This window comes from Saccopteryx bilineata, chromosome 2 (assembly GCF_036850765.1).
Source record: "Saccopteryx bilineata isolate mSacBil1 chromosome 2, mSacBil1_pri_phased_curated, whole genome shotgun sequence".
Lineage (NCBI taxonomy): Eukaryota > Metazoa > Chordata > Mammalia > Chiroptera > Emballonuridae > Saccopteryx > Saccopteryx bilineata.
In genome coordinates, this window is record NC_089491.1 from 291,305,813 (window position 1) to 291,331,735 (window position 25,923).

Genomic DNA, 25,923 nt, shown 5'->3' on the forward strand with positions numbered 1-25,923 from the left:
AGGAATCATGGGCGTGGTACAATGGTCTTAACTTTCTATTGATCTGTCTCTCTACTGTTCTCTTTTTGTTTTGTTACTCAGATTCTAAGCTGGGTCCAGCTGAAGTCTGGACATCCAGGCAGGCTCTGCAGGACCTGTACCAGAAAATGCTAGTTACTGATTTGGAATACGCTTTAGACAAGAAAGTAGAACAGGATCTGTAAGTATTATCATTTGGGATGTCCCTGTTATGATCAAGAATCTCAGCAAGACAATTTGGTTGTTTCTTTCTTTCTTATTCTTTTTTGGTTGTTTCTTTTTAACCTCTCTCAGAGTGAGCTTTTTCAATGGAAACATTTAAAAATTATAATAGCTCTTGTGATTTTTTTTTTTTTTTTGAGCAAAATATTTGACCATTGGTATGACCTTAGGTGGCAAGAAGAATGTTCAGAATTGACTCTTACTAAGGTCTTTAGGGCATATCATAAAAATAAATAGGTATGTCCCTTTTTTTTCCTAATAAGACTAAAGAAAGATTTGTATATTTAGGCTATTTCTACTCCTTCTTTCTTGAGGGGTGAGGTGGCAGATGACCAGATTCCCAAGTGAGTAAATAAAATGCCTTTTATGGAAGGCCTTGCCTTATAAATTGAAACAAGGTCATTAGGCTAATAAAAAAAGTAAACAGTTAAGAAGATTCTATTCAGTGTAGTGCCCATAATCCCAAGTTGTAGTAAAGATTCATTTTTCCTATCTTCCACAATTTTCTGGTTACTTTATGTTTTTAGGAGATCTAGCAGTAGAGCTTAATCACAACCACTCAAAAGCCATATCTGATTTTAGAGTCAAGAGTAAAATATTGTCAAAAATTCTAAGGAAGTGATTGACCTCATAAATCATTAAAACCCCAGTGCTATAGAGCCTTAAAAGTTGACATAGATCAAGAATTAGGTGCTTTTCAGGTACATTGTAAACCTGTTATCTCTTTGCTTCCTTTAATCAAGCCAAAATATCCTTTCTTCATCCTAGTTCTGTTTTTTCTCCCCTCTTTGATTTCCAAGTTAGGGGGTGGCTGTATTTCCTTATACCTGAATTTAAAATGATTCTCTAAACAACCTGATTAATGAGAGGCATTTTATAATAGGTTTTTTTTTAGTTTCTTATTTGAAACAACCAAAATTAAAATATCAGAAAATAAGCTTATATTTCAAACTCTGTAGAAAATATTAGCCCCGTAGAAATAAACTATTAAGTAACATAGAACTGTGGGAAATAGATTTTAGGGAAATAAGGGATATAGCTTAATATTTACAAAACTTTTTTCCCCTATACATGTCACTTGTTAAGGTACACTCAGTTACTTTCTGGCATAATATATGCACATTTGTTAATAGCTTGTTTCTATTCTACTTTGGTGTTACCACTGTAGTTCTGATTTTGTACTGGAATTCCTAAATAGGCTCTAACTTTAGTAACTCTAAAAGATTAATAGTTGAAACCACAGTCTGATTATTCACACATTCGGTAAGTGTTTACTGAGGTCATTTGGATTCCACTGCATGTCTAGTCTTGTTCAAAGGGGAGTGAGCCTAAAGTTATTTAAATAAATGAATAACTTTATTGCAGGTTTACTATCTAGTGTGTTATAATTATAACAAACAGTTCTTTCTTGTTCTCAGGGGGACCAGTGTCTGCCCAGTGAGTCACTGCTATACAAATAGAATTACATTTTGTTTTCAGCTGGAATCATGCCTTTAAGAATCAGATCACAACACTACAAGGCCAAGCAAAGAATCGAGCAAACCCGAATCGGAGTGAAGTTCAGGCAAACCTTTCTCTGTTCCTAGAGGCAGCTAGTGGCTTCTATACTCAGGTGAGCTCTGCCCTGTATATACCAGTTTTAGAATGAGTGGCATGTAACTCTCTCTGTACACATCTTGTTCATGTCAACAGTTTGTGTAACCGCTATGTGGGCCATCCAGGAGTTGATCACCTACAATCTCAAATGAATAAAAATGTCCCATAAGACCTTTAAAATAATAAAAACTCTGCTGTTAAACAGGTTGATGTTTCAGCTTAATGGTTGGTAGTGTAACTGAACAGAAAAAGGTTAATGAGAGTAATGCTTTAGTGAAACAGCAGAAGTAGTTCATTACAAGGGGAATTGGAGCAAGTGTAAATTTATAGGTGTGGGTGTAATCGTTATGAAAGTAACTATTATGCTGTGCCAGATAAGAAATAGTCAAAATGGTGCGTTACAAGGGAGTTGTCATATTTATATTTGCTGTAGAATTTGGAGCTTCAAATGCTGTTAAACTACCTAAGAACTGGAGTAGCTTTTCTTCAGTTTGAGTAAGTTATTTTTTGTTTTCTTCATTTTTTTTTTTATGAGAGAACCAGAGAGAGACACACAGAGAGGGACAATAGGGACAGACAGGAAGGGAGAGAGATGAGAAGTATCAATTTTTCGTTGCAGCACCTTAGTCGTTCATTGATTGCCTTCTCGTATGTGCCTTGACCGGGGGCTACAGTACAGTGAGTGACCCCCTGTATTCCCTATTCTGTACATCTCCATTACTTATTTTATAACTGAAAATTTATACCTCTTAATCCCCTACACCTTTTTTGTCCATCCTTCTCTTTGCCCAATGAATTTTAATCTTAAGTGTAGTTGCAAGGCTTTGGAGAGTGGGCAAAAGTGTAACATGAAAAGATTTGCAGTTTTTAAAGATTACCCAGAATATTGTGTGGAGAATGAATTGGCAGGGGTCATGGATGGAAGCTACTTAGGATGTTACTATAGTAATGGAAAGGAATTGGTGAATTTGTAGAGTACAACCAGTAGGATTTGCTGGTGGATTGGATTAGACGTGTAGAATGAGGGTAATGGAAAAGTCAAAAATGACTTGAGTTATACCAGATTGAGCAGCTAGTTAACTGTTTGTACCATTTACTTAGAAAGGGAACACTTCAGCATTCCTGGTCAATGCCCTATCCACTACACCAGCACAGGTCAGCCAGAACAGGCACACTTACGCGAGAGTAGCTATGTCCCGCTAAATTAGAGGAGACCCCTGTTTGACATTTATGTGGAGGTGTTGTCAAGTAGTTAGTTAAACAAGCTTGGGGATCAGTGACAGGCCAGAGTAATTGTTATGATTATGATTACAGTAAAGAACCCTGATTTAGCCAGACATTAGTGTTTAGTATTTAAAACCACAGGACTACGGGGGACAGGTTTAGCACAAAAAGAGCCACCATTACAGTGGGAGAAAATCAGAGTGGTGCCTTGGAAACCAAGAGAAAAGCATTTCAATAAGGAGAAAGAGAATCATCAACCCTGTTGAGTGCTGCTAAGAAGTCAAGCAAGAAGTTAAAAAGTGACCCGTTAGGTTTGACAACATGGAAGTCAGTTGGTGAAATTAAGAATACCGTATTTATTCATATCTAAATATTTTTCATATTTTAACATCTCTGAAATAAGGATAAGTTTACAAAAGATGGTAAGTTACCATTTAATTGCCAGTAGTTTTTTTTCAATGTTATATTAAAGTAATGGTTCATCTTATAATTTAGGGTATCTTATATTTGATTAAATTGTCTTTAGTAGGGTGGCAGGGATGGAAATCTGATTGGAATGGATCAAGGAGAAACTTACACCTGATACCCTTCATTATATTTTCTCATATGAAGATGATTTTGACTTCTTAGCTATGATTTTTTCAACTGCTTAAGGCATGATGCCTCAAGCCAGAACCAGATTCCCAATCAAAATGAAGATTTAACATTCTGTTGTAGGTTTTTTTTAAACATCAAAAACCAGTAGGCTTTATTCTAAGAAAATGGGAGTCAAAAAGATATCATTATCACTAAGTTTCTGCAGTAATTTAAAAGATAATATTCCATACCTTCATAGTTCTCCATTCTTAGCATAAAGTGAATAGCTAATGAACAATAAAATAGTGTAATAGAGTTTTTCCAGAATAATTGCCAAATAAGTTTTGTTCAATTTAGGAAGCATCTGTTTCTCTTGTAATTTTTCCTGTTTCTGCCTCTAAATCAGCTGGAGTTCTCTCACCCAGAATCCTTGAGCACACAGGGACTTTGCTGTTAACCTCTGCTGACAGTTTCTGTGTGCAGGCGTTCCACGTGGTGGTTTACTTCTCATGAACATTTTTTGTCCTGACTGATGTTTAGCCTTGCCTACTTTTCCAGTCTGTTCTTGCAGTACCTACTGACTTAATTCTTTATCCTCTGTTATGTTTCTCCTTGACACCTTTCACTATCATCTGGTTTGGCAGGGTTTATTTCCCCTTTTTTATTCTTGCCTTTTCTATTTCCCGATCTAGACATTCTGTGTCACCCAGTTTTATGTCAGCAAATTTCTTGCCCATTATAAATGTGCAGGTGTAAGTGCAGATGAAGTAGTGAGAAAAATGCACAGAATTTATCTTCAGTTATTTATGGAGGTGGTTTTTATCTTAGGGAAAAGGCGGGACATTTCATATCTTTCTGAGTTGGGTCCTCGGTGTTGTATTTTGTATTGTGAATTTCTGCACGTGTTACAGAATGATAGAATCAAGGTTTTTCTAATTCTGTAACCTTAAATCATTTGCTATTACTGTTGCTTTCATATCCTGTTCTGGAAAAAAAAAATACAGGACTTATTATATGGCTATTCCTTTATCACAATGATGAACTAAGACAAATGTATCAAATAACCAGGGATGAGGTGTGTTATAAATGTAGAATATTCTGTTGGCTTAAGCTGTCATGCTTGTCCCCCTTCCCTTCTTCCCTTCCCTCCACTCTGTACTTTATGTACGTTTCTTTCTCATTTTGCTGTGTGCTTTTTAAGGACGTAGATTTTCTTATTCATCTCTGTACCTCTTGCTTATCATGGTTGCTGATACATTAGCCAAATATTTGAATGAATAATATTTGTTTAAGTTAATATTTGAATGAATGAAAATAGGATGAACTGTGGAATCAAGAATGAAAAACTCAGTGAGAAGAGTGGAAGGAGAAAAGGCTTTGAATAAAGGAGACTGAAAAGGAATGATTGGCAAGATAAATAAAACCAAAAAAATCTCAGTGATAGCCATAAGACTAAGTTCTGTTAAACTGGTTTGCCGAACCCAACAAAAAATTAGGTATTGGTTTTGCCGAACTGGTACAAACTGTCTGAATCCCACAATTGGTTATATAATTATATCTCAATAAAGTTGGGGAGGAAAAAAGACCAGTTGTGTTAAGTGCGGCAAAGAGGTCCAGCAAGATGATAACTGGAAAATGGCCATTGTACAATCAGCTATCATATTGATAACAGTTTCGGTAGAGCCGTGGTTGCCGGTGGGATGGGAAGAGGGGAAGAGGTTGTGTGGGAGCCAGATTATATTGGATTAAGGAGCGAATAGGAATTCAGAAAGCAAGTATGGCACATGTGGACTCTATTGAAGAAGTTTGGCTGTAGTCTTTTAAAAATGCTGCTGTTTCTTTTAGGCATAGCCTAGATTGCTTTAATATTGAGAATTGAGGAGATATGTTTTGTAATACTGGTACTGATTATCATGTGAATGATGTCTTCAGTATGTGGTATTAGCTACATGTTATAGTACAGAGAAGCTTTACTGTAGAGCACTTCTGACTTATCAGTTCTGACTTATACTAAATCTTGCTATGTTTCCTTTTAGTTATTACAAGAACTGTGTACAGTGTTTAATGTGGATTTACCATGCCGTGTGAAGTCTTCCCAGTTGGGAATTATCAGCCATAAACAGACGCACACCAGCGCCATAGTGAAGCCACAGTCTAGCTCCTGTTCCTATATCTGCCAGCACTGCCTCGTTCACCTTGGAGACATTGGTGAGCCTTTGTTGTGAAGGAATTGATAATCCAGTTATCCTTTTCTTTGGTGTAGTCACAGAAGGAAACTCGATTTTCCTTTAACCTGAGCACAAACACACAATTTAGATTGTCCTAAGAGGAAACCATAAACTATATTTTAAGGAACCTGGATTTTTCTCAGTGTTTTGGGATTGGCAGAGGATCTTGAAGGAAGTAACTTTCATATTAGGATTTAAATTTTATTCAGATTTGTGCAGATGTAGGCAAATAATAAACAGCAAAAATTAATGAAAGCTAAGCTTTTCGAAGTAGTGCCATAATAGTTTCTAAATTAAGTCTGTAATCCTGGAATGGTGGGGTTTACAAGTCCCTCCTCCTGAAGCTAGATGGCCTTCTTTCCTTCCTGCCAGTGCACTCAAAGCTCATTTGGTTTCCTTTTTACACTGCATTTGTATGTCCATTTTATATATTTTATCTGGGAATGCTATGTAACTTATTTCTTGTTCATTCCTTTAAGTTGACCTTTTAATTTTGTTGTAAAACAAATTAACTATAGGATTATGTTTTGCTGTCCTCAAATGACAAGGAATGGAGAGCATGACTGCTTTAAGTTTAAAGATTTTAGCTTTCATGATGTCATCAATCAGGTATCAGGAACCTTTTTGGCTGAAAGAGCCGTAAACGCCACATATTTTAAAATGTAATTCTGTGAGAGCCATACAATGACCCGTGTACGTTATGCATTATTCAATAAAAATTTGGTGTTGTCCCGGAGGACAGCTGTGATTGGCTCCAGCCACCCGCAACCATGAACATGAGCGGTAGAAAATGAATAGATTGTAATACATGAGAATGTTTTATATTTTTAACGTTATTATTTTTTTATTAAAGATTTGTCTGTGAGCCAGATGCAGCCATCAAAAGAGCCACATCTGGCTCACGAGCCATAGGTTCCCGACTCCTGTCATAAATCATTGGCTCCATGTGGGGTCACTTCAAAGTAAGCACCAGGTTCTGCAGAGAGGTTCAGGGCCTAGTGTCTTCAGGTGGTTTTGCTTTCTGTGTATTCTTTGCACACACATACTTAATATTGCGGTAGGTGTGAAGCCTATTTTAGAATCACTTTATAAGATATTGAAGAAATACATACTTTTCAGATCATATTGTATAGTGTTTTTTGTTTTGTTTTGTTTTTAAGTGCCATATAACTCACCCCTTGTTGGCTGGCTCCAGGTCACCAGCATAGTCCGTAGTGGGAGCTGGTGATGCATGACCCTGGAGGACCTGAGAGTGGGGGCTAGGTAAGCTCTGCCATTGGTTACTCATGTGTCCCGGACAGGGACGGCCAGGTGGACACTGCACACATAATCCTATAGTTAATTTGTTTTATTTCGTTTTAAAGTAATTTTCTATGTTTAATGCTCTTAACTTAATTTTAATGAGTTTGTTATCTTTAGAATTTAAATCTAGAGCTATTTTAGAAATATTGCCCTAGTTGTTGCTTAATTTTGTTTTTAAACTAAATTTTCTTCTTCCTCCTCTCAGCTCGATACAGAAACCAGACCAGCCAGGCAGAGTCCTACTATAGGCATGCTGCTCAGCTTGTCCCCTCTAATGGTAAGTGGGCTTCTCACGTCAGCATGTGGGTGACGGCACTTCACTTTCTACCGCAGTGTGGAAAATTACCTAAGTTTTGTCTTTCAAGTTTTATGAATTTTGATAGTCATACTTTTCCTTTTACCTGTATATTCTATATAACTAGAATTGAAATTTAAAAAGTAACTGTTGTCATGAAAGCAGTATAAGTAGAATATCTCCTAATGTGATCTAAAATTGTTTCAACAACTCTGGCTTCCTTAATTACTTACAGAGTAATTTTCTTTTTCATACCACCATTTCTGCCCTAGAAAAATGGCCTCTTACTACCTAAAAGGTAGTGCATTTGTCTTTTGTTGGCCCAGAAATAGGTGGTAGCAGTGATTCTTGAAGTAGAGAAATTATAAGAGATGTTTGGCAGAAGTCATTCTTGGTAAGCCACGTTGAAATTACTCTAGATTGTGAAAGGAGCCCCTTGGAAGGGTCTCCTGCAGGGACAGCAATTGGCACACTTTCATGGCATCTGTGGCTGCTCTCTCACTGTGGGGCAGACCTAGTAGTAGTAGTAGAGACTGGCTCACAAAGCCAAAAAATACTTTCCTAGCCCTTTTGGAAGTCTTATTTGAATTTAACAGTGGTCCCTGCCAGAATTATGCGGCTTTTTTTTTTTTCTTCCCCCGTGTCCCGGCACCTGAAGATAGAACTGGCAGATGGAAACCATAGGCACCGAAGGCATGACACCGAGGGGCCGGAGCCCACTGCTCTGCCTCCGAACATCATTACGGGGACTGGGACCGCACGCCCAACCCCGCCAAGAAGAGGAGGCTTTATGCGGCTTTTTAATCAAAACATTTTATGTACTGTTACAGAAGTGTGTTGTTTGACATTATGTCCATTTGTAAAGAGGTAGCCATGACATTGACTCTATAAAGGTTTAAAGAAAAATTGATCATCTGTATTCTGATAACAAGACTTTGTGCATCTTTAGTTACTTTACACTCTTCACTTTCTCCTCTAGGTCAGCCTTATAATCAGTTGGCTATCTTAGCTTCTTCCAAGGGAGACCATCTGACCACGATTTTCTACTACTGCAGAAGCATTGCTGTGAAGTTCCCTTTCCCAGCTGCCTCCACCAATCTACAGAAAGCACTTTCTAAAGCACTGGAAAGGTAGGGCTGGCTTTCCAAGAGGACTTCGTGTAACCTGAGGGGTAAACTTTTTCACCCCTCAAATTTTGAGCATACAAAAAATAATGGCCAGTTTCCTATGCTTCTTTTATATTTGCCTCGTTTATGAACAGTACTAAATAATAGTTTTGCATGTAGATGTCACTGAGTTTTGACCACTTGGCAGTTGGTGTGTTCCAGTAGAGGAGTATAGGCGGATGAATTACTGGCTTACTTTGAAGGTGTTGCAGTTGAAAAGTCAGCCAGATGCCACATCTTCTCCAGATGCTCAAATAATATGTTTCCTGTGAGCTGAAGCCTCTTCTTAGAGGTTTTTAACCATTTTGCTGCTTACAATTCATGGAAGTTTTTCTTTCCTTTCAGCCGGGATGAGGTGAAAACCAAATGGGGTGTTTCTGACTTCATCAAGGCCTTTATTAAATTCCACGGTCATGTGTACCTGAGTAAGAGCTTGGAAAAGTTGAGTCCTCTTCGAGAAAAATTGGAAGAACAGTTTAAGGTTAGATTTCAAAAACCGAGAAATTATTGTCTTGTTTAAATAAGGAAACCTAAGATTCAGAGGAAGATGACTCCTCTGAATCGTCTTTATGCCATTACTTAATTGAGCTGTTGGTAAAAATTAACTTTGAAATTAAATTTGAAATTGTTGCATAAAGCATCCCCTTAATTTAAACTAGGATGCCGTCTGTATATAGAAATACTGCAACAACGGGCAAGAAGCTGCCATTTGGCAAAAGTATTAAAGTTGGAAGAAAGGACTCCTCCTTTCTCAGAACGAGTGTGTTGCTCAGTTTGGAAAGTACTGCTTTTGATGGGTTAGATATTTTTAGATATGGTTTTGTTACCTACTTCATAGATACTGCTATTTTGCAAATCAAGCTAATTTTTCTTGTTGTACTTTGATTTATCAGGATTTGAGGTAGTTTGAAGGAAAGGAATGAGAAATTTCATTCAACAGGAATATATTTTACTAGTTTATATAATGAGATAAGATTATATAACCTTTGTTTTATTTATATATGAAAATGATCTTATATTGGTATATTAAATTAGCAGTTTAAGTGTAGTATATGTAAAATATGGGAGGAGTCAAAATTATTAACTTTATTTTTAATTTGTTTATTCAAATTTTGTATATCTCACTGTTTTAGGCATTGGGATCAGCAGTAAACAACATTCTCAAAGAACATTTTTTATTTCTTGGTTACTTCTGGGTATCTGTACACTTGGGGATTTGTTCATAACTGCTTTACAGTTTTATAAATATCAAAAGTCTCATATTCCAGAGATTGTAGAACTTAGACAGTTAAGAGACATAAATTAGCCAAATACAGTCGATGTGAAATAGTTTTTACAGATAATCATTTTTTAGTTGATGCCTTTTTTGTGTAAGAGATTATATTAAATAACTCTAATAGAAATAGTTTGTTTTAAAGTAAGCTTCCAAAAATAGAGTCCCCTGCTGTTTTCTGTTTCTCTTAGTGGCCTCTGTGAAATTAGTCCATGGTTGTAGAGTTGGGTGTAAGAAAGCAACAACTTACTTTGTAATACCTTAGGCTGTTCAGCCTGGAAAGAAAAAACAAGTCCAAGTAGCTTCATTATAAGTTTTCAAATATGTGAAGGACTATTTAAGATAACATATCTTCGTCTTTCCTGAAGATTCGACGTCAGAATCCAATTTTAAAATTCGAGTAGCAGTATGTAGGGCAGGGGTCCCCAAACTACGGCCCGTGGGCCGCATGCGGCCCCCTGAGGCCATTTATCCGGCCCCCACCGCACTTCCGGAAGGGGCACCTCTTTCATTGGTGGTCAGTGAGAGGAGCATAGTCCCCATTGAAATACTGGTCAGTTTGTTGATTTAAATTTACTTGTTCTTTATTTTAAATATTGTATTTGTTCCCGTTTTGTTTTTTTACTTTAAAATAAGATATGTGCAGTGTACGTAGGGATTTGTTCATAGTTTTTTTTATACTCCAGCCCTCCAATGGTCTGAGTGACAGTGAACTGGCCCCCTGTGTAAAAAGTTTGGGGACCCCTGATGTAGGGTATAGCTGAGGATTCTCTCTTTTGAGAACTTAAAAGTCAGATTGGCAGCCGTCTTTGTTCTTAGGTGTAGTCCTGTTATACATCAGGGGATTGGGCCAGATAACCTCTTATGATTGTTTCCAGCTCACTGGTTCTGTGAAAGATACACTCCCTAAATCAGAAGGATGGGGAACCCTCCTTAAGGAGGTGTTCTCTAAGTATATTCTGTTCTGGAGTCTAGTCAGTTTTGCATTTGCTTCAACCTCAAACACTAATATTCTCTTCAGATATATATTTCTCTAGGTGAAATTCTGGTGGGTGTATGTGGGCAATTGCTAAAAGAAATTGAAGTTATCATTTCTATATTCTAAAGATAAATGCAGTATGAGGCAGATCTATTTTAAACTTTACCCAGTACAGAAATATCAGAAGAATATTGTTGGATTGAAATTTTTGCATAGTTGAGTAAATGTTCAAAAGTAATTCTAAGGTATTTATAGATGATTAGTGTAAACTTCAGTGTGGTAGCAATCTTTCGCTGCTAAGCAGAAACGTTTACCAAGTTGGGGTTCATTGAAGGATTAAGGCTTGAGATTTAGGGACTGAAATGCAAGGCGTTTGTATCTGTTAGATGTGTTTTGCTTGTCAGTCGTGTTTAGTTCAGCATTTTCCTCAACCACTGTTGAAAGTGCCTTTTAGTAACAATATGTCCATTCCAGGGGAGGCTCTACTTACAATACAATCTAAGTTTTATGAAATTACAATTGAATAATTACACGTGTACTTCCAAATGTATGAGTTATTCCTTCACTAAGTATGTGTGTGTCTGATGTGTGCATTGCACTTTCCTTGTGCCTTCATGAATTTCACTTACGTTGCTGGTACCAGCCTGCACCCATCTGCATTAATGCTTCTGTCCCCACACTAGAAAATCCTTTCAAGGCTGGGCGTCTGTTCTGTAGGAGATTGCCTTCTAAAATAAATGCCAGTGGATTTACAGGTGCAAAGCATACATTGCTGTATTATAATTGTAAGGAAAAAAAATGCTTTCTGAAAAATACAAGTGAATATTCTCATTTTATGCCACTGTTATGTTGTGTTAAATGGTCAGCTTATCTAGAAGGTTGGATGTGGGGGTGTGGAAGCAGTTATGTGGAGGAATTTTGGAGACAAGCTAGGATTTTGGGACATTTTGAAGAGAGGAAAGAAGAATGGCGCCTTTGGGAAAGAAGTGAGTGTCCTGGATGTGGAGCCTGGAGTGGCAGGTGGCGCGGAGGCCAGGAGACCTGGTGGAAAGAGTTGAAGCTCAGGGGGTTGTAGCTTTGCCAGTGGCAGTGTGAGAGGTCCTGCTAACAGATTGTAGAAATCTTCTGGATATTTTCATCTATTTAACAATGTAAAGATGGGGGAAAGTCCTAAAGGCAGCTCCAAGTTTCTGAGATGGTAGGAGTTCTTGTCACTGCCTGTAGAATTATGAGTAAGGTTATCGCTTTCCTACCATAAGGCAGTGAATTCCCAGTGTCCACAAAATGTCCCTGGGGAGGGAGAGAGGTTGGCAATGGCTCAAGTGTAGGGTGAGGCAGTATTACCGGCTTTGCTCTCAACTTCGTTAGGAACATGTGGATTAGAAGGTTGATTCAGTGGAGGCCACTGGCTGAGTGCATGGAGGTGAATTCTTCCTCACAGTGCTGGTTAGCAGGTCACCATGAACTCATAGTCATCAAGTAAAGGAATGTGATGATGAAGATCATGAATATGCCTTCCTCCAAGGGGAAAATGTCAGTGTAATAATTTTTTGGAAGTGCCCAGACTGGGACAAAGCATATTCTTGCTGTATGCCTCTTTTATAAATGAATTTAAATGTGTCAAGCCTTTGAAACAGTAAATTTTATGACAAAATTTGGAAGTCATACCAAAAATTCAAAAACATATTTTTTTTTTTCCTCACTGTGTGCATGTACTTTCTAGTCATTGGTCCCAATTTAATATTTTAGTATGTATGCATTTTCATAAAACAGGTTTTGGGTTTTTTTTGTTTGTTTGTTTGTTTTTTCCCGAACCTGGAAACCGGGAGGCAGTCAGACAGACTCCCACATGCGCCCAACCGGGATCCACCTGGCATGCCCACCAGGGGGTGATGCTCTGCCCATCTGGGGCTTCACTCTGTTGCAACCAGAGCCATTCCGGCGCCTGAGGCAGAGGCCACAGAGCCATCCTCAGCACCTGGGCAAACTGCTCCAGTGGAGCCTTGGCTGCGGGAGGGGAAGAGAAGGATAGAGGGGAAGGAGAGGGGGAGGGGTGGAGAAGCAGATGGGCGCTTCTCCTGTGTGCCCTGGCCGGGAATCGAACCCGGGACTCCTGCACGCCAGGCCGACGCTCTACCACTGAGCCAACCAGCCAGGGTCTCATAAAACAGCTTTTAATGGAGGAAAGTATATGAATTTATTGATGGGTTCCAAAACTTTTTTCTCAGATCATGTTAAAACATGGCTAGTTACTCAAGGGAGAAACCTGTTAGGACAAACAGCTTGGTGGTGGTGTCTGGGTTCATTCCTTTCGAGGCCAAGAGCCAGCATAAGAAGCATCAGACCTCATCAGACTCCGTCCATGTCCTGGAGTTAGGATCAGAGCGGATTGCTCCTGTGTCATTTTAGTGGTACCCGTGCTGCGGCTCTCAGTGCAGCCCGCCAGGTTAGAGCTTGTGCTGGAGACAGCTCCTGTTCCTGACGACAGTCTCTGCAATGTCCTCATCTTCTCTTCCAGAGGCTGCTGTTTCAGAGAGCTTTCAACTCTCAGCAGCTAGTTCATGTCACGGTCATCAACCTGTTCCAACTTCATCACCTCCGTGATTTCAGCAATGAAACGGAGCAGCATAGTTACAGCCAAGATGAGCAGCTGTGTTGGACGCAGCTGCTGGCCCTCTTCAGTGAGTATTAAATCGTTTAGCTTTTTGTTCCATCTTCTTTGGAAAGCATAATCATAGACATTTTTATCATTGTAACAAAACATTGGTGTTCTGTATGTCTTAATATTGGATCAAAAGGCCCAGACTCTATATCTGTCCTTTATCTCCTGACTTCCTCTCATCAACTGTATCTGTAACCGTTTTTAACATGGGAAAGAAAAATGTCTTTTTCTTTGGAAAGAAGTTATAGATGTTTAAGTGTTGAGTAAAATACGCAGAAGGCTCATAAGCTCATAGTGATGTCTTAATTTGGACTGATAGCATGGTTTCAAATATCTTATGCTTTCCGAATGCATTTTTTTCTTTAAGTGTCTTTTCTTGGCATCCTGTGCAAGTGTCCTCTCCAGAACAAGTCTCAGGAAGAATCCTACAATGCCTATCCCCTTCCTGCTGTCAAAGTCTCCATGGACTGGCTGAGGCTCAGACCCAGGATCTTCCAGGAGGCAGTGGTGGATGAAAAACAGTAGTAAGTATCTGAGAATTTCATGTTAACTTTTGTGCTTTGATAATCATAGATAATTAGAAGCCACCTTCTGAAACACAACATTTGAACAATGGAAAACTGTATTTCCGACCCACTCTTTGGAAATTGAACTGAAGACCTCTTTGTGTGTTTTCCCTTTATTTGGTTGGATTTTCCATGTGAGGCACAGTCACAAGGGTTTCTGAGTCTGTTTGCAGTCCCCGTCCTTGGTTGCCATCCTGGGGAAGGGGCATTTTTACATTCCAAAGTGAAACAAATTAAACCACTTTGTTTCTTACTCAGGACAGTATGCCCTAATTTTCTGTTTAGGAATTAAAAGAGACTTTTTACTTCTTTTCAGTGCTTTCTGTACATAAGTAGTTCAATATTGTTTATACTAACACCCAATTGAGTTATATTTGTTTGATATAAGCAAAAAAGACTTAAAACCAACAATGGGTTCTACAACTGATAATGTATGTTAAAGCTCTATAAAAACATTGTTTCTCTGGTCAAAAATTTCTCAGTAAATATCAATTTCAGTGTTTAAAACTGAAAAATTATTTTCACTGTCTATTAAGTTAGGAGCCTGGGAAACAGATGCAGTAGTATTTGTCATGGAAATTTGACTTTTATCATGACATCTTTGAAAATATAATTTAGGAAGTCTTACAGTCTTGATAATTCTGAAGCAAGGGAAAAAAAATACATGAAGTCTAGGTAAATAACATTTTCATGACTTATTAGTGTTCTGGTTTCTCTTGTGTAAAAGTAAAGTCTGAACTACCTCTCATTCACAGCATTTGGCCCTGGCTGATTTCTCTTCTAAACAGTTTCCATCCCCATGAAGAAGATCTTTCAAGTAATAATGGTAAGGGCTACCTCAGCCTCTCCATCACTAATAGTGGGCTTTAGGCCAGAGAAACCTGGGTTTTGTTCTTACGTGTTTAATGTGAAATTTAATTTTAGGATCTCAGAAGTCATTTTGAACTAGGCACTAATTGAGTGGGTGGAAGGAGAGATGATGTTGTCCCCACTCTTCCAGCACCTTATTCTCCTGTTGAGCTGCTTCTGAATAGGAATTCAGAGAGTGCAGTACTTTCAGACTCTCTTCATCTTCCTCATTCCTACTATTAAAAAACATCTAATATGAACAGCATTACTCTGTCAGTGTAATACTTGCTTATCATATAACATTCAGGGCATTGCAAATATTAGGAACACAAGTCATCCATAGTTCTCTCATATGGAGATACTGTGTACTGTTCACATGAAAGTATGTTTTCTGCAGGCCTTTTGTGTGTGAGTGTGCATATACAACCTGTATGTGTTTGGTCAAATTCAGCTTCATATTTGCTTTTTAAATTCGACATAGTATTGTTAGCATTTTCCTTTGTCATTTAAACATTTTGTAACATGATTTTTTGCTGGCTGCATATATTCCATGCTATGGACATGCCATCATTTATTTAATCATTGCTTATTTGCTTTAAAAATGTCCCCATTATAGTAGTTCTGCGGTGAACTATCTGTAGTTGACTCCTTTCTGGTATTTTTCTTCTGCTAGATCAATTCTCCTCCAGTTTTAACTTGCAAATTACTCACCTGGGACCTTTTCAAATGCAGTTTATGATTTAGTAGGTTTGGGATAGTGCCTGAGGTGCTACGTTTTTTACAAGCTCCCAGGTGATGTCATTGTTGTCATTCAATACTTTGGGATTACTGGGTCTGAGGCTATGAAATTTTAAGACTTTTAAGAAAAAAGTCATCCTTTCCCCCTCCTCAGCCCTGGGTAGTAGGTGAATATTAAGGCAATGTGTAGGGCCCAGGGGTAACATGCAGAGCTTTGACAGGTAAGTTCTTTTATCAGGATTCAGACAAAGAGGAGCAGGAAACTGAATGTCATAGTTTCTGTATATGGAAGACATTTTTTTTCACTTAGTGAGCAAGTACTCTGCTGAAAAGCAGTATTTTAATTAAAATGTTTACAGCTCTTGATTTCTACCCTTTTCTAGCTACACCACTTCCAGAGGAGTTTGAATTACAAGGATTCTTGGCTTTGAGACCTTCTTTCAGGTGGGTGGTGGCTCCCTTGCTGGTGACTGCAGTGTTAAAATGAACGGGAATCAGGCTTGGCTAGAGGAGCTAGAAGACAAACAGAACTTTGTCTTCTGTTCCTAACAGCCACTAACAATGAAAGTTTTTGATGTAAAATGAATTTGTATGTGTTATGCCTTTAATTTCTGCATAATACCAGTACTATGTGCTTTAAAAATAGAGAGAGAAGGGAAGGAATGGAAAAGAAAATTGCTTCTTCCAGGAGATATTTATTTACCTTTCTGCTTTCCTTGGAATCAGAGGAAAAGTCTCAAAAATGGGAACCAAATGTAAACCGTATTTCATGTTGATACACTGATAAAGCAATCTGTTTTTCCAGGGTCTCTTTATCTTCTCAGAGGGACTTCGTGCTCCCTTTTTGAGCCGAAGCCTTTCATCTGTGCCCTCAATCTCATCCCTTCCAGCCTCCCAGGAACCTTGCTCCATCTGTCCATCTCTCTCTGCATTGTATTTTTGGTATCTTCATTTTTTTTAACAACCAATTGCTTCTTTTTGGCCTAGTCACATTTAAGTGGGCTCCTTCATTCTGAAAACTAAAAATTCATACCCTCATCTTTCTCGGATGTAGCTCTTCGTCGTCAAGCTTATTAAGAGGAGCGTGGGCTGGTCTACTGACCCTGCATCGGGCCACCCAGTTCCTCTCAGCCTGCTGCAACTCCACCGACCAGTGCGCGCTCGCCTACTCACCGCATTCTCTGGGCTCTTTATAATTGTCATCCTATTTAACTTTTTTGTGCATGAGTCTGTTGACTCCTCCTTCTTGAAACCTTTTGCTTAGCCCTGTGACAGCGCTCTTCCCTCCTACTGAAGACTCAGCCCTGCATGGCCTTTCTTCCGCACGGCGTGCTGGGGACACTGGTGGTCTCCTGACCCTTCCCTGCCCTTCCTTCCCTCCCTACACTCTACTGAGCAGACCCCACCCTTCATCTGCAGTTTTCATCCCTTGGATACTGAGTCCAAAATTTCTAGTTTTGACTTCTTTTAGAGTTTGGACTCATATTTCTAAATACATAAATAAGCATTTTAAACTTTGGCATGACCCAAAATGAGCTAATATACGATATTTTCCTATTTGGTCAGCAAACTCATCTTTTTTAAATATTTATGTGTGCCATTATGCACCTGTGTGAACAAGATAGAAATCTGAATAATTCTTATTTCCGTTACTCTTTCTCACCAAATCTTTGTAATTCTGTATCCCAAATGGCTCAGATTCAACTCCTGCTATTTTCAGGCTTTTATCACCCTTCACCTGAAGTAAAAAAGCTTCCTTATCACTTCCCTACATAGAATCCCTCTATTTGTATAGTTCGTTTCTACCATGTTTCCGCACGTTTTTAAAGGATAGACCCAATGAGGCCCCATTACTAATACACGAATAGTTGTCCAGTGGCGTACTGTCTGAAGGTTTCTTTTCCAGCCACACTCCCCACCACTGCCTGTGTATGCATACTATACATTCACTGTGCCCTCTCCTTGGAAAGCTCTGTTTTTATTCCCCTGAAACTCTGTTCATGCTGTATCTAGAACATTCCTCTTCGTCCTTCCCTTATCTGCTGTAATGACCCATGACTGGCCATGCTCTAGCTCAGGTGTCAACTCCTCTGAAACCTTAGCACAGCTTCTCAGGGAACTAACCATCTTTTTTTTTTTTTTTTTTTTTTTTTTTTTTGTAAACTATTCTTTTATTCTTTGCCTAGTGTCTTTTCTGCATTGGATTTAAAATCTTTGGGGATATCAATTCAAATAAATGTCGATTACTTCAAGTAGTTAACCTGTATGGAAAAATCTGAAGCCATTTCAGTTAATTAGGTAAATCTGGAAAATATCTTTAGCAGTTTAGTTTTTTTATAAGTTGCTTATATCGATTCTAGGAACTTGGATTTTTCCAAAGGCCACCAGGGCATCACAGGAGACAAGGAGGGTCAGCAACGACAGATCCGGCAGCAGCGCCTGATCTCCATAGGCAAGTGGATCGCCGACAACCAGCCGAGGTACTGCTCATCAGATCCAGTGCGCACCCGCCTGCGCTTTAGTCTGTGCAGTGCTGATGAGGATCAGCTTACGACGAAATGTTGGTGACATAACAAATTATGACCCTAGTGATCATTATACTCTTAAATCTCTCTTCTCTCCATTACACTACCTATTATAGAGGAATTGGCTGTGCCTCCTTGTTTATCATGAGCTTCTGCTCTAATCTGTAAGTGTAACTAAGTTGTATGTTCATAGTTACGATGCTTTGATTGATGGGCATGGTGGTCCGTTTCAATTAGCACGAACTAGGGTGGTGCTAGTGCTTAGTTAAGTACAAAACCCATAGTGTGGTTGATGTGGACGGACAGGCACAGGCTTTGAGTCAGATAGGTTTGCGTTCGTTCAGTTTCCAGTTCTGCCGCTTCCTCAGACCTGTGTCCTTGGGATCCTCCCATTGATTATAACCTTTCCAGAGTCAGTCACTATTTCCAGTTATTCCTGTATTGAGGTTCCTGTTATACTGTGAGCACTTGAATGGTTGTGTATGTGAGTGAACTTATTATCTCTTAGCTGAGTTTTCACACCTTTAAAATAAGAGTTATTGCTTGACCAGGCGGTGGCACAGTGGATAGAGCCTCGGACTGGGATGCCGAGGACCCAGGTTCGAGACCCCGAGATCACCAGCTTGAGCATGGGCTCATCTGGTTTGAGCAAAACTCACCAGCTGGGACCCAAGGTTGCTGGCTCGAGCAAGGGGTTACTTGGTCTGCTGAAGGCCCACAGTCAAGGCACATACAAGAAAGCAATCAATGAACAACTAAGGTGTCACAATGCGCAACGAAATACTAATGATTGATGCTTCTCATCTCTCTGTTCCTGTCTGTCTGTCCCTGTTTATCCCTCTCTCTGACTCTCTCTCTCTCTGTCAAAAAAAAAAAGTTTTAAAATAAGAGTTATTGGTAGCTCTTTAAAGGGCCTATTCTAGTGCCTGTCATAAAAAACCATGCTCGGTCATTGTAGCAGCAATTGTCAGAAAACAGTGAAAGGCATGGGAATGTGTTGTGATGTTGAGTATGGAAACAACCTGAGTTTCTCCATGACTACTACTTTTTGTGTTACCTGAATCCACCTTGTTATATCATGCTGTTTTCAAGTTTTTAGGGTTGGGAATCTTTTAACTGTTGGATCCATACACAGTTCAGTTGTTACTGGTTTTTTTAGGTTTATGTTTTTCATATGTGGATTTATTTTTACTTTTTTTTAGGCTGATTCAGTGTGAAAATGAGGTAGGGAAATTATTGTTTATCACAGAAATCCCAGAGTTAATTCTGGAAGACCCCAGTGAAGCCAAAGAGAACCTCATTCTCCAAGAAACACCCACGATCGAGCCACTGACTGCGGATGGGAACCCAGGACTGAAGTCGGTGCTGTCCACGGGCCGGAATCTAAGCAACAACTGTGACCCCGGAGAGAAACCAGTGGTCACCTTCAAAGAGAACATTAAGCCACGAGAAGTGAACAGAGACCAAGGAAGAACTTTTCCTCCCAAAGAGGTGAGAAGGGACTATAGCAAAGGAGTAACTGTAACTAAGAATGATGGGAAGAAGGACAACAGCAAGAGGAAAACAGAACCCAAGAAATGCACCTTAGAAAAGTTACAGGAAACAGGAAAGCAGAATGTGGCAGTGCAGGTAAGCTGTGTTTGAACTATAAAGAAGGAAGAGGAAGGCTCCCACAAAAAGGCAAGATTTTCCATTTTGTCCCTAAAGAAAAGGGCTGTTGTAGAAGCTTGAATGCACTCTTCAAGTTGCTAGTAAGGGCCTGTGAAGAGCTGTGGTGTAGTTCCTTCAGCAACCCTTGGGCGTTGTCATGTCAGCGAGAGTCTTAACCTGGTGATATTTTTATCAGTTCTGTTTAGTGGTTGGAAATGGCCATTGCTGAACTGTCAGTTCTGCAGAGACTTACATTTTCTTTGGAAGGTGCAGTCACCATTTGTTAATGCTGCAGTGAGAGATTTGGGGTCTGTGGTGGATCCAACAGAACTAAGAGTGCATTAGGGCTTGTATAGGTTTTGTCTAGATTTACGGTACAAGAAATGTATCCTGGGGAAAAGACGAAGCTCTCTTCCTGACATTTCTGCCTGTCCAGGCCTGTCCTGTCCCCGGCCAGCAGCATTGTTAGCTATGCAGTGTTCCTGGCTCACGGGCATTAGCTCAGAAAGAACCCAAGTCTCCTGCTGGGCAAAGATAAACACTGCTCAGTTACTTGTAACTTTTTCTTTTTACGCCTTTCCAAAGAGATACAATGATTTTTTATAAAAGGAAAAAGGTCTTTACTTTGTATTGGTTTTAATTAATACCATTAATGTTTGCATAACGGTTTTGTTTGTTTTATTAACACATTTTGGCAAATATATTTGTTTGCAGTCAGCATGAGGTATGTTACATTATTGAAGGCTGCTTGCAAATAAACTAGATTCAGTGTATTTCTCTTGCAGAATTATAATATTTAGGGGGGGGGAAAGGAATGAAGTAGTTCCATTTAGAGAGAAAATGATGGTAGAAATGACCACAGGGCCGGAGAGGTGCAGGGCAGAAGCGAGGGGAGACCTCAGTGGCCAGTGTAGCTGAGGGAGCACGGCTTTAGGGAGAGTCCATTGTGGCCTGCCTGCTCTGCCTCTGTCCTCTGTAACTGCTTCCCAACAAGGTCCCCGTGGAAAAGAAAAGTCTCCTGGCCTCTCATCCCTCTTAGATCTGCCTGCAGATGATTAAAGGGAGCCCGAAACCAGTCAGTCCGTGTATCACTACCCCATTTCTCATCCTGAGTTTCCTGTAAATGGGACCTGCTTTTCCTCATTTTACCCATCTTGAGCGTTGCATGTGGCTTCCCCTTCTCTGGCTCTGCGCATAGGATCAGAGAGCCCGTTCTTCAGGAAGTGCCCTTACTCTGAAGCGTGGTGGGGCTGCTACTTGGACGGTGGGTGCCTGACCGGTTCCGCTAAAGGCTGCCCAGAAGAAATTAAACTGCAGGCCAGAGTGAGGCATCCTGAATTCATAATTGATGCATGTTACTGAATGAATCAGAGTATAAAGCGCCCTGGGCCTGCAACAGGCAACTTAAGATAATGGGCAAGTTTTTTAACTTGTTGTCATCAGACGTCTTATTTGACAAGTGAGGTCTCAGGTCCTTTATATATTTAATATTTTTATGATTTTTTTAAGGGAAAAATATTTATACTAATAAAGCTAAGCTTGTCTATCCTTTATTGGCAATTAAACTATTTTGATCTTCCCCTTTAATTTAGGTGAATTTAAATATCTTCAGCGTATACTTTCTTTTAGGACATAGTGGTGTTTTAAATGCTTTCTTAGAATAGGTGCTTCTCTCTGATACATTTGAATTTCGGATTATTATAATTACTTACCTGTTGGTCACAGGTAAAATCCCAGACAGAACTAAGAAAGACTCCCGTGTCTGAAGCCAGGAAAACACCTGTCACTCAAACCCCAACTCAAGCAAGTAACTCGCAGTTCATCCCCATCCATCACCCTGGGGCCTTCCCTCCTCTTCCCAGCCGGCCAGGTAACATGCTTTGTGATCTCTTCTACTTAATCCCTCTTCATAGGAGTTTCTGTTTATTCATTGAGTAATTTATAGTCTGTTGGAGTGATATTACTACACCATAGTGTTAAAAGGTGGAAGGAAGTTTTGTTTTCCCCAATGCTTATGAAATTATTTTTGAGCTATTTCTAGGGTAGTTTATATACAAATGCATGTTTGTTATGAAGGAATTCTGTCACTAAACATAGTGTTTAGAACACTCAAGTTACTCAAGTGATAGAAGTAGCAGCCAGTAGTTTATATTTAATTCTTAAAATGAAGTTAAAGATTTTCACTTGACCAGACTTACTTAATGTTGATCCCTGTCTTTTATAACTTATGAGAAGACCTCTTCCCCACCCTATCCCAATCCAAATGACTTATTTTTGCCTTTCTTTTGCTAAGTTTCTTTTAGAACTAAAACTGTGTTCTTTTATTTTAAAGGGTTCCCACCCCCAACATATGTTATCCCTCCTCCTGTGGCATTTTCTATGGGCTCAGGTTACACCTTCCCAGCTGGTGTTTCTGTCCCAGGAACCTTTCTTCAGCCTACAGCTCACTCTCCAGCAGGAAACCAGGTGCAAGCTGGGAAACAGTCCCACATTCCTTACAGCCAGCAACGGCCCTCTGGTCCAGGGCCAATGAACCAGGGACCTCAGCAACCACAGCCACCTTCCCAGCAGCCCCTCCCATCTCTACCAGCGCAGCCGACAGCACAGTCTGCGAGCCAGTTGCAGGTTCAGGCTCTAGCTCAGCAGCAGCAGTCCCCTACAAAAGCCGTGGCGGCTTTGGGGAAAAGCCCTCCTCACCACTCTGGGTTCCAGCAGGTAGGTGGCACTGGGTGTCGTTCTGAGGAGCTAAGGAGCAGGAGCCTGACACTGTCAGTACTCAGTTCATTAAAAATGCTAGCTCTGCTTTCAGATACCTCATAGATATGAATGATGACAATGTAAAAGTATTCTCTTTGCTCTTCAGGAAAGTTCAAATGTTTTTCTTTCCACCCTTGTCAGGGCTAGTAGACCTTGAACATAAACTATAGAAGAGAAGTAGAATCATCATCTTGATGAGTTAAGAAAGATATGACATTTTAAATCTTGTCATCCCCACAGCACTCGAAACAGAAGGGACACACACACACACACACACTTATTAAAACCTCTTAAATAGTTGAATTGAAAGAGGGAATGTGAATTAAGTGCCCATAGTCTGTACCCAGAGAGCTCTGTGTATTGAGAAGCGTGGAAGATAGAGGGTGCTGCCGCATTGCCTAGTTGATTGTCAGGTCCGTCCCGTGCCTTCTGTGACTCCTGTGTGCGGAACGGGAACAGCATTGCACCCATCCTCACCCTGACGACAGCCTCTCTCTTTAGTACCCACAGGCAGATGCCTCCAAACAGCTGTGGAATCCCTGTCAGGTTCAAGGCCCGTTAGGGAAAACCATGCCTGTGAAACAGCCCTACTACCTTCAGACCCAGGACCCCATCAAACTATTTGAGCCATCGCTGCAGCCTCCTGTGATGCAGCAGCAGCCTCTGGAGAAGAAAATGAAGCCTTTCCCCATGGAGCCATATAACCACAACCCCTCGGAAGTCAAGGTCCCAGAATTCTACTGGGACTCTTCCTACAGTGTCGCCGACAACAGAGCTGTGATGGCCCAGCAAGCAAATATGGATCGCAGGGGCAAGCGGGCCCCAGGCATCTTCCGTCCGGAGCAGGATTCTGTGCCCAGGATGCCGTTTGAGGTGTGTGTCCTTTACTGCCACTGAGCACTTCAGAGACAGGCCTGGGGCTGCGTATCTTGGATCTCTTAGGAGCTGTTTGCAGAGGCCACTCTGGTTCGCTAGTGTCACACCGTGCTGCTGAGCGGCAGTCGGCGCTGGTCGCCCCTTTGCAGCCACACAGTGTGATCGTTGTGAGATGCTGAAGAGTTGTTTCCCTGAGTCTGAATGTGAGGGGCTGGCAGAGAAGTCGTGTGCAGCAATCTAGCCCAGCATGTTAGAGAATCTGAAACGAAAGCTCCCCTCCGTTGGTCTTAATCACCTCAGTTTAAAAATAGGCTTACTGTGCATTTAAACAAATTGCTCTCTGAGAAGAACCAAGTCGCCGGTTCTCGCCGGAGTGGAGCTCCCTTCCCTGCCCTGTTTATTCCTGAGGCCCAGGGCTGGTGTCTGACTTGTTAGCACACGATATATGAATCACCTCCTCCCTGCATTCTATTCACAGGCCACTTTTAACCTTCGTGTCTGCTCTTTCTGTTTGTTGGTCTTCTGCTGCTCCGTGCTGTCTTGCTCTTTCTTGCCCGCTGTGCTTGTGTCGCATTGCTTCCTGTCTCAGAGCCTGTCCTCTCTGCATCGTCCTGCCTCACTGTTAGCACTTCTCCCTCCGCCACTGCAGTGCCTCCATCCCCTAACCCTGCGACTACTCCCCTGTGCTTCTGTCATCCTGCTGCTTCTCACTGTGCTCCTTTCTGTCACTAGGACCCCAAGGGCTCCCCTCTGCTCCCTCCGGACCTGTTAAAGAGTCTGGCTGCCTTGGAGGAAGAGGAAGAGCTGATCTTTTCTAACCCTCCCGATCTTTACCCAGCTCTGCTGGGGCCTCTCGCCTCCCTTCCCGGAAGAAGCCTCTTTGTATGTATTTGACGTGATTCTTCTTGCTCTAACCAGCTGCTTTACTGAGGTTTTAGGATACGGGATGACTTCTTGGAGGGGGGAGGGTGTTTTCCTTCTTTACAGAATTGTAAAATTTATTTCCCAGTGGCCCACACTAACCTTCAAATGGAAGTAGAGAAGGGCAAAGCATTTCTGACTGCCTCCTTCCGCCACATCTTACAGTCCCAGCTTTGTTGTGGCCAGCTCCTGCAGGGCTGGTCACTCACAGGATGTGACGCTGGCAAATCAAATTACTTTTTAAGTGCCACTTCCATCTGGACCCAGGAATTTCAAGTGTCATTTAATCTTGTTTAGACGCTGAGATTTTTTTTCTCATGCATTCAGAATAGGAAATGAAATACATTGTAGATTTATTGAATGGTATGTGGCTCTTTTCTGTTCAGTTAACTAAGAGCTGTGATCACAGCCAGAGTTTTATAAATAGAATGAGTAAAAACAAAGAGGATTCTATTTATAAATGTTGCTGGAGTGCCACAAATGAGTGAATGTAGCAATAAAGAACTGGGACCACATAAAATAAAGTGTGAGAACCGATTAGCTGTATCTTTTAAATAATCTCTGGAGCCCAGTCCGCATTTCAGAGGCTGCGGCGCTGGAATGCATCGGCCCATTGCACATGCTAAGGTGGGGAGTCAGGGGAGGAGGTGTGTGGTGAGCTTTTCCGTCCCTTTGCTCCATCTTAATAGAACCTCAAACAGCTCTGCGTTCTACTTTCCTGCTGTTTCTCCCCCATAAACATGGGGCAAGAAAACATAAGATTAAAACACACTAATTTTAGTACCAGAAGTAAAATTTTAGTGGCACTCACAAGAAGCTACTATCCATGGCACTTAATGTTCTCAAGAATTTGTGTAAGTGGCTGTAGAAAGCCCCACTTTTCTCCCAGGTTAGCAGAGATAAAGTCCCCTAAAAACTAAAACATTATTAGTGCCCTCACAGCACCCAGGGGTGTGGCAAGGCAAGCTGCTGAACTTCTTCTGTCTCTGCATGTTTGCCTCCTGGCTGCTTTTCTTGGGTGGCCGGAGGGCCTGGGAGTGTCCCTCTGTCCACGAGTTTCCTGTCCCTGGTTCCTGTGCCCTTGCTCCTTCCATAGAAAAGGAAGCTCGTGCAGCAGGTGGGCAGGGGTGTCTTAGTGTTTTTGTTACATGTTTTAAAAACCTTGACTGTAACCCTTTCTATATTTAACAATGTTACAATGTGTGAAAGTGACTTGCATGCAGGTGTTTAATAAATGCAGTTGACCCCACTATTCAATGACAGGATCAGAGAGATTCAGCTTTATTTCCTACTATCTTTCTTAGAAGCTTGACTTGAGCAACTATTTTAATACAGGGTGGGGCAAAAGTAGGTTTACAATTGTATGGGAAATTATAAATTGTATGGGAAATTACATACAATTGTATGTAAACGATAATTAATAATAATGCAAGAATAAAGTATATGTTTCATGTACTCACGCCTGGAAACCTACTGTTGCCAACCCCTGTATAAACCACA

General features: G+C 40.5%; 1 protein-coding gene and 1 non-coding gene across 4 annotated transcripts in view; one reads left to right on the plus strand and one right to left on the minus strand.

Annotated features, from left to right (window-relative positions):
• SMG7 (SMG7 nonsense mediated mRNA decay factor) overlaps nt 1-25,923 on the plus strand; it is a 67,870-nt gene that overhangs the window by 36,552 nt on the left and 5,395 nt on the right. For all 3 annotated transcript variants that reach the window (XM_066261314.1, XM_066261315.1, XM_066261317.1), the window contains 16 exons: nt 82-199; nt 1,720-1,852; nt 5,673-5,844; nt 7,372-7,443; nt 8,441-8,591; nt 8,973-9,108; nt 13,398-13,560; nt 13,909-14,065; nt 14,863-14,933; nt 16,078-16,138; nt 18,055-18,174; nt 19,422-19,710; nt 21,595-21,739; nt 22,202-22,584; nt 23,128-23,499; nt 24,235-24,384. In XM_066261314.1, the coding sequence (XP_066117411.1) occupies nt 82-199; nt 1,720-1,852; nt 5,673-5,844; nt 7,372-7,443; nt 8,441-8,591; nt 8,973-9,108; nt 13,398-13,560; nt 13,909-14,065; nt 14,863-14,933; nt 16,078-16,138; nt 18,055-18,174; nt 19,422-19,710; nt 21,595-21,739; nt 22,202-22,584; nt 23,128-23,499; nt 24,235-24,384 (2,693 nt within the window). The remainder of the gene's footprint in view (nt 1-81; nt 200-1,719; nt 1,853-5,672; nt 5,845-7,371; nt 7,444-8,440; nt 8,592-8,972; nt 9,109-13,397; nt 13,561-13,908; nt 14,066-14,862; nt 14,934-16,077; nt 16,139-18,054; nt 18,175-19,421; nt 19,711-21,594; nt 21,740-22,201; nt 22,585-23,127; nt 23,500-24,234; nt 24,385-25,923) is intronic.
• LOC136327438 (small nucleolar RNA SNORA57) lies at nt 8,100-8,247 on the minus strand. The gene has a single exon (XR_010729654.1). It is a non-coding gene; the product is annotated as a small nucleolar RNA SNORA57 (small nucleolar RNA).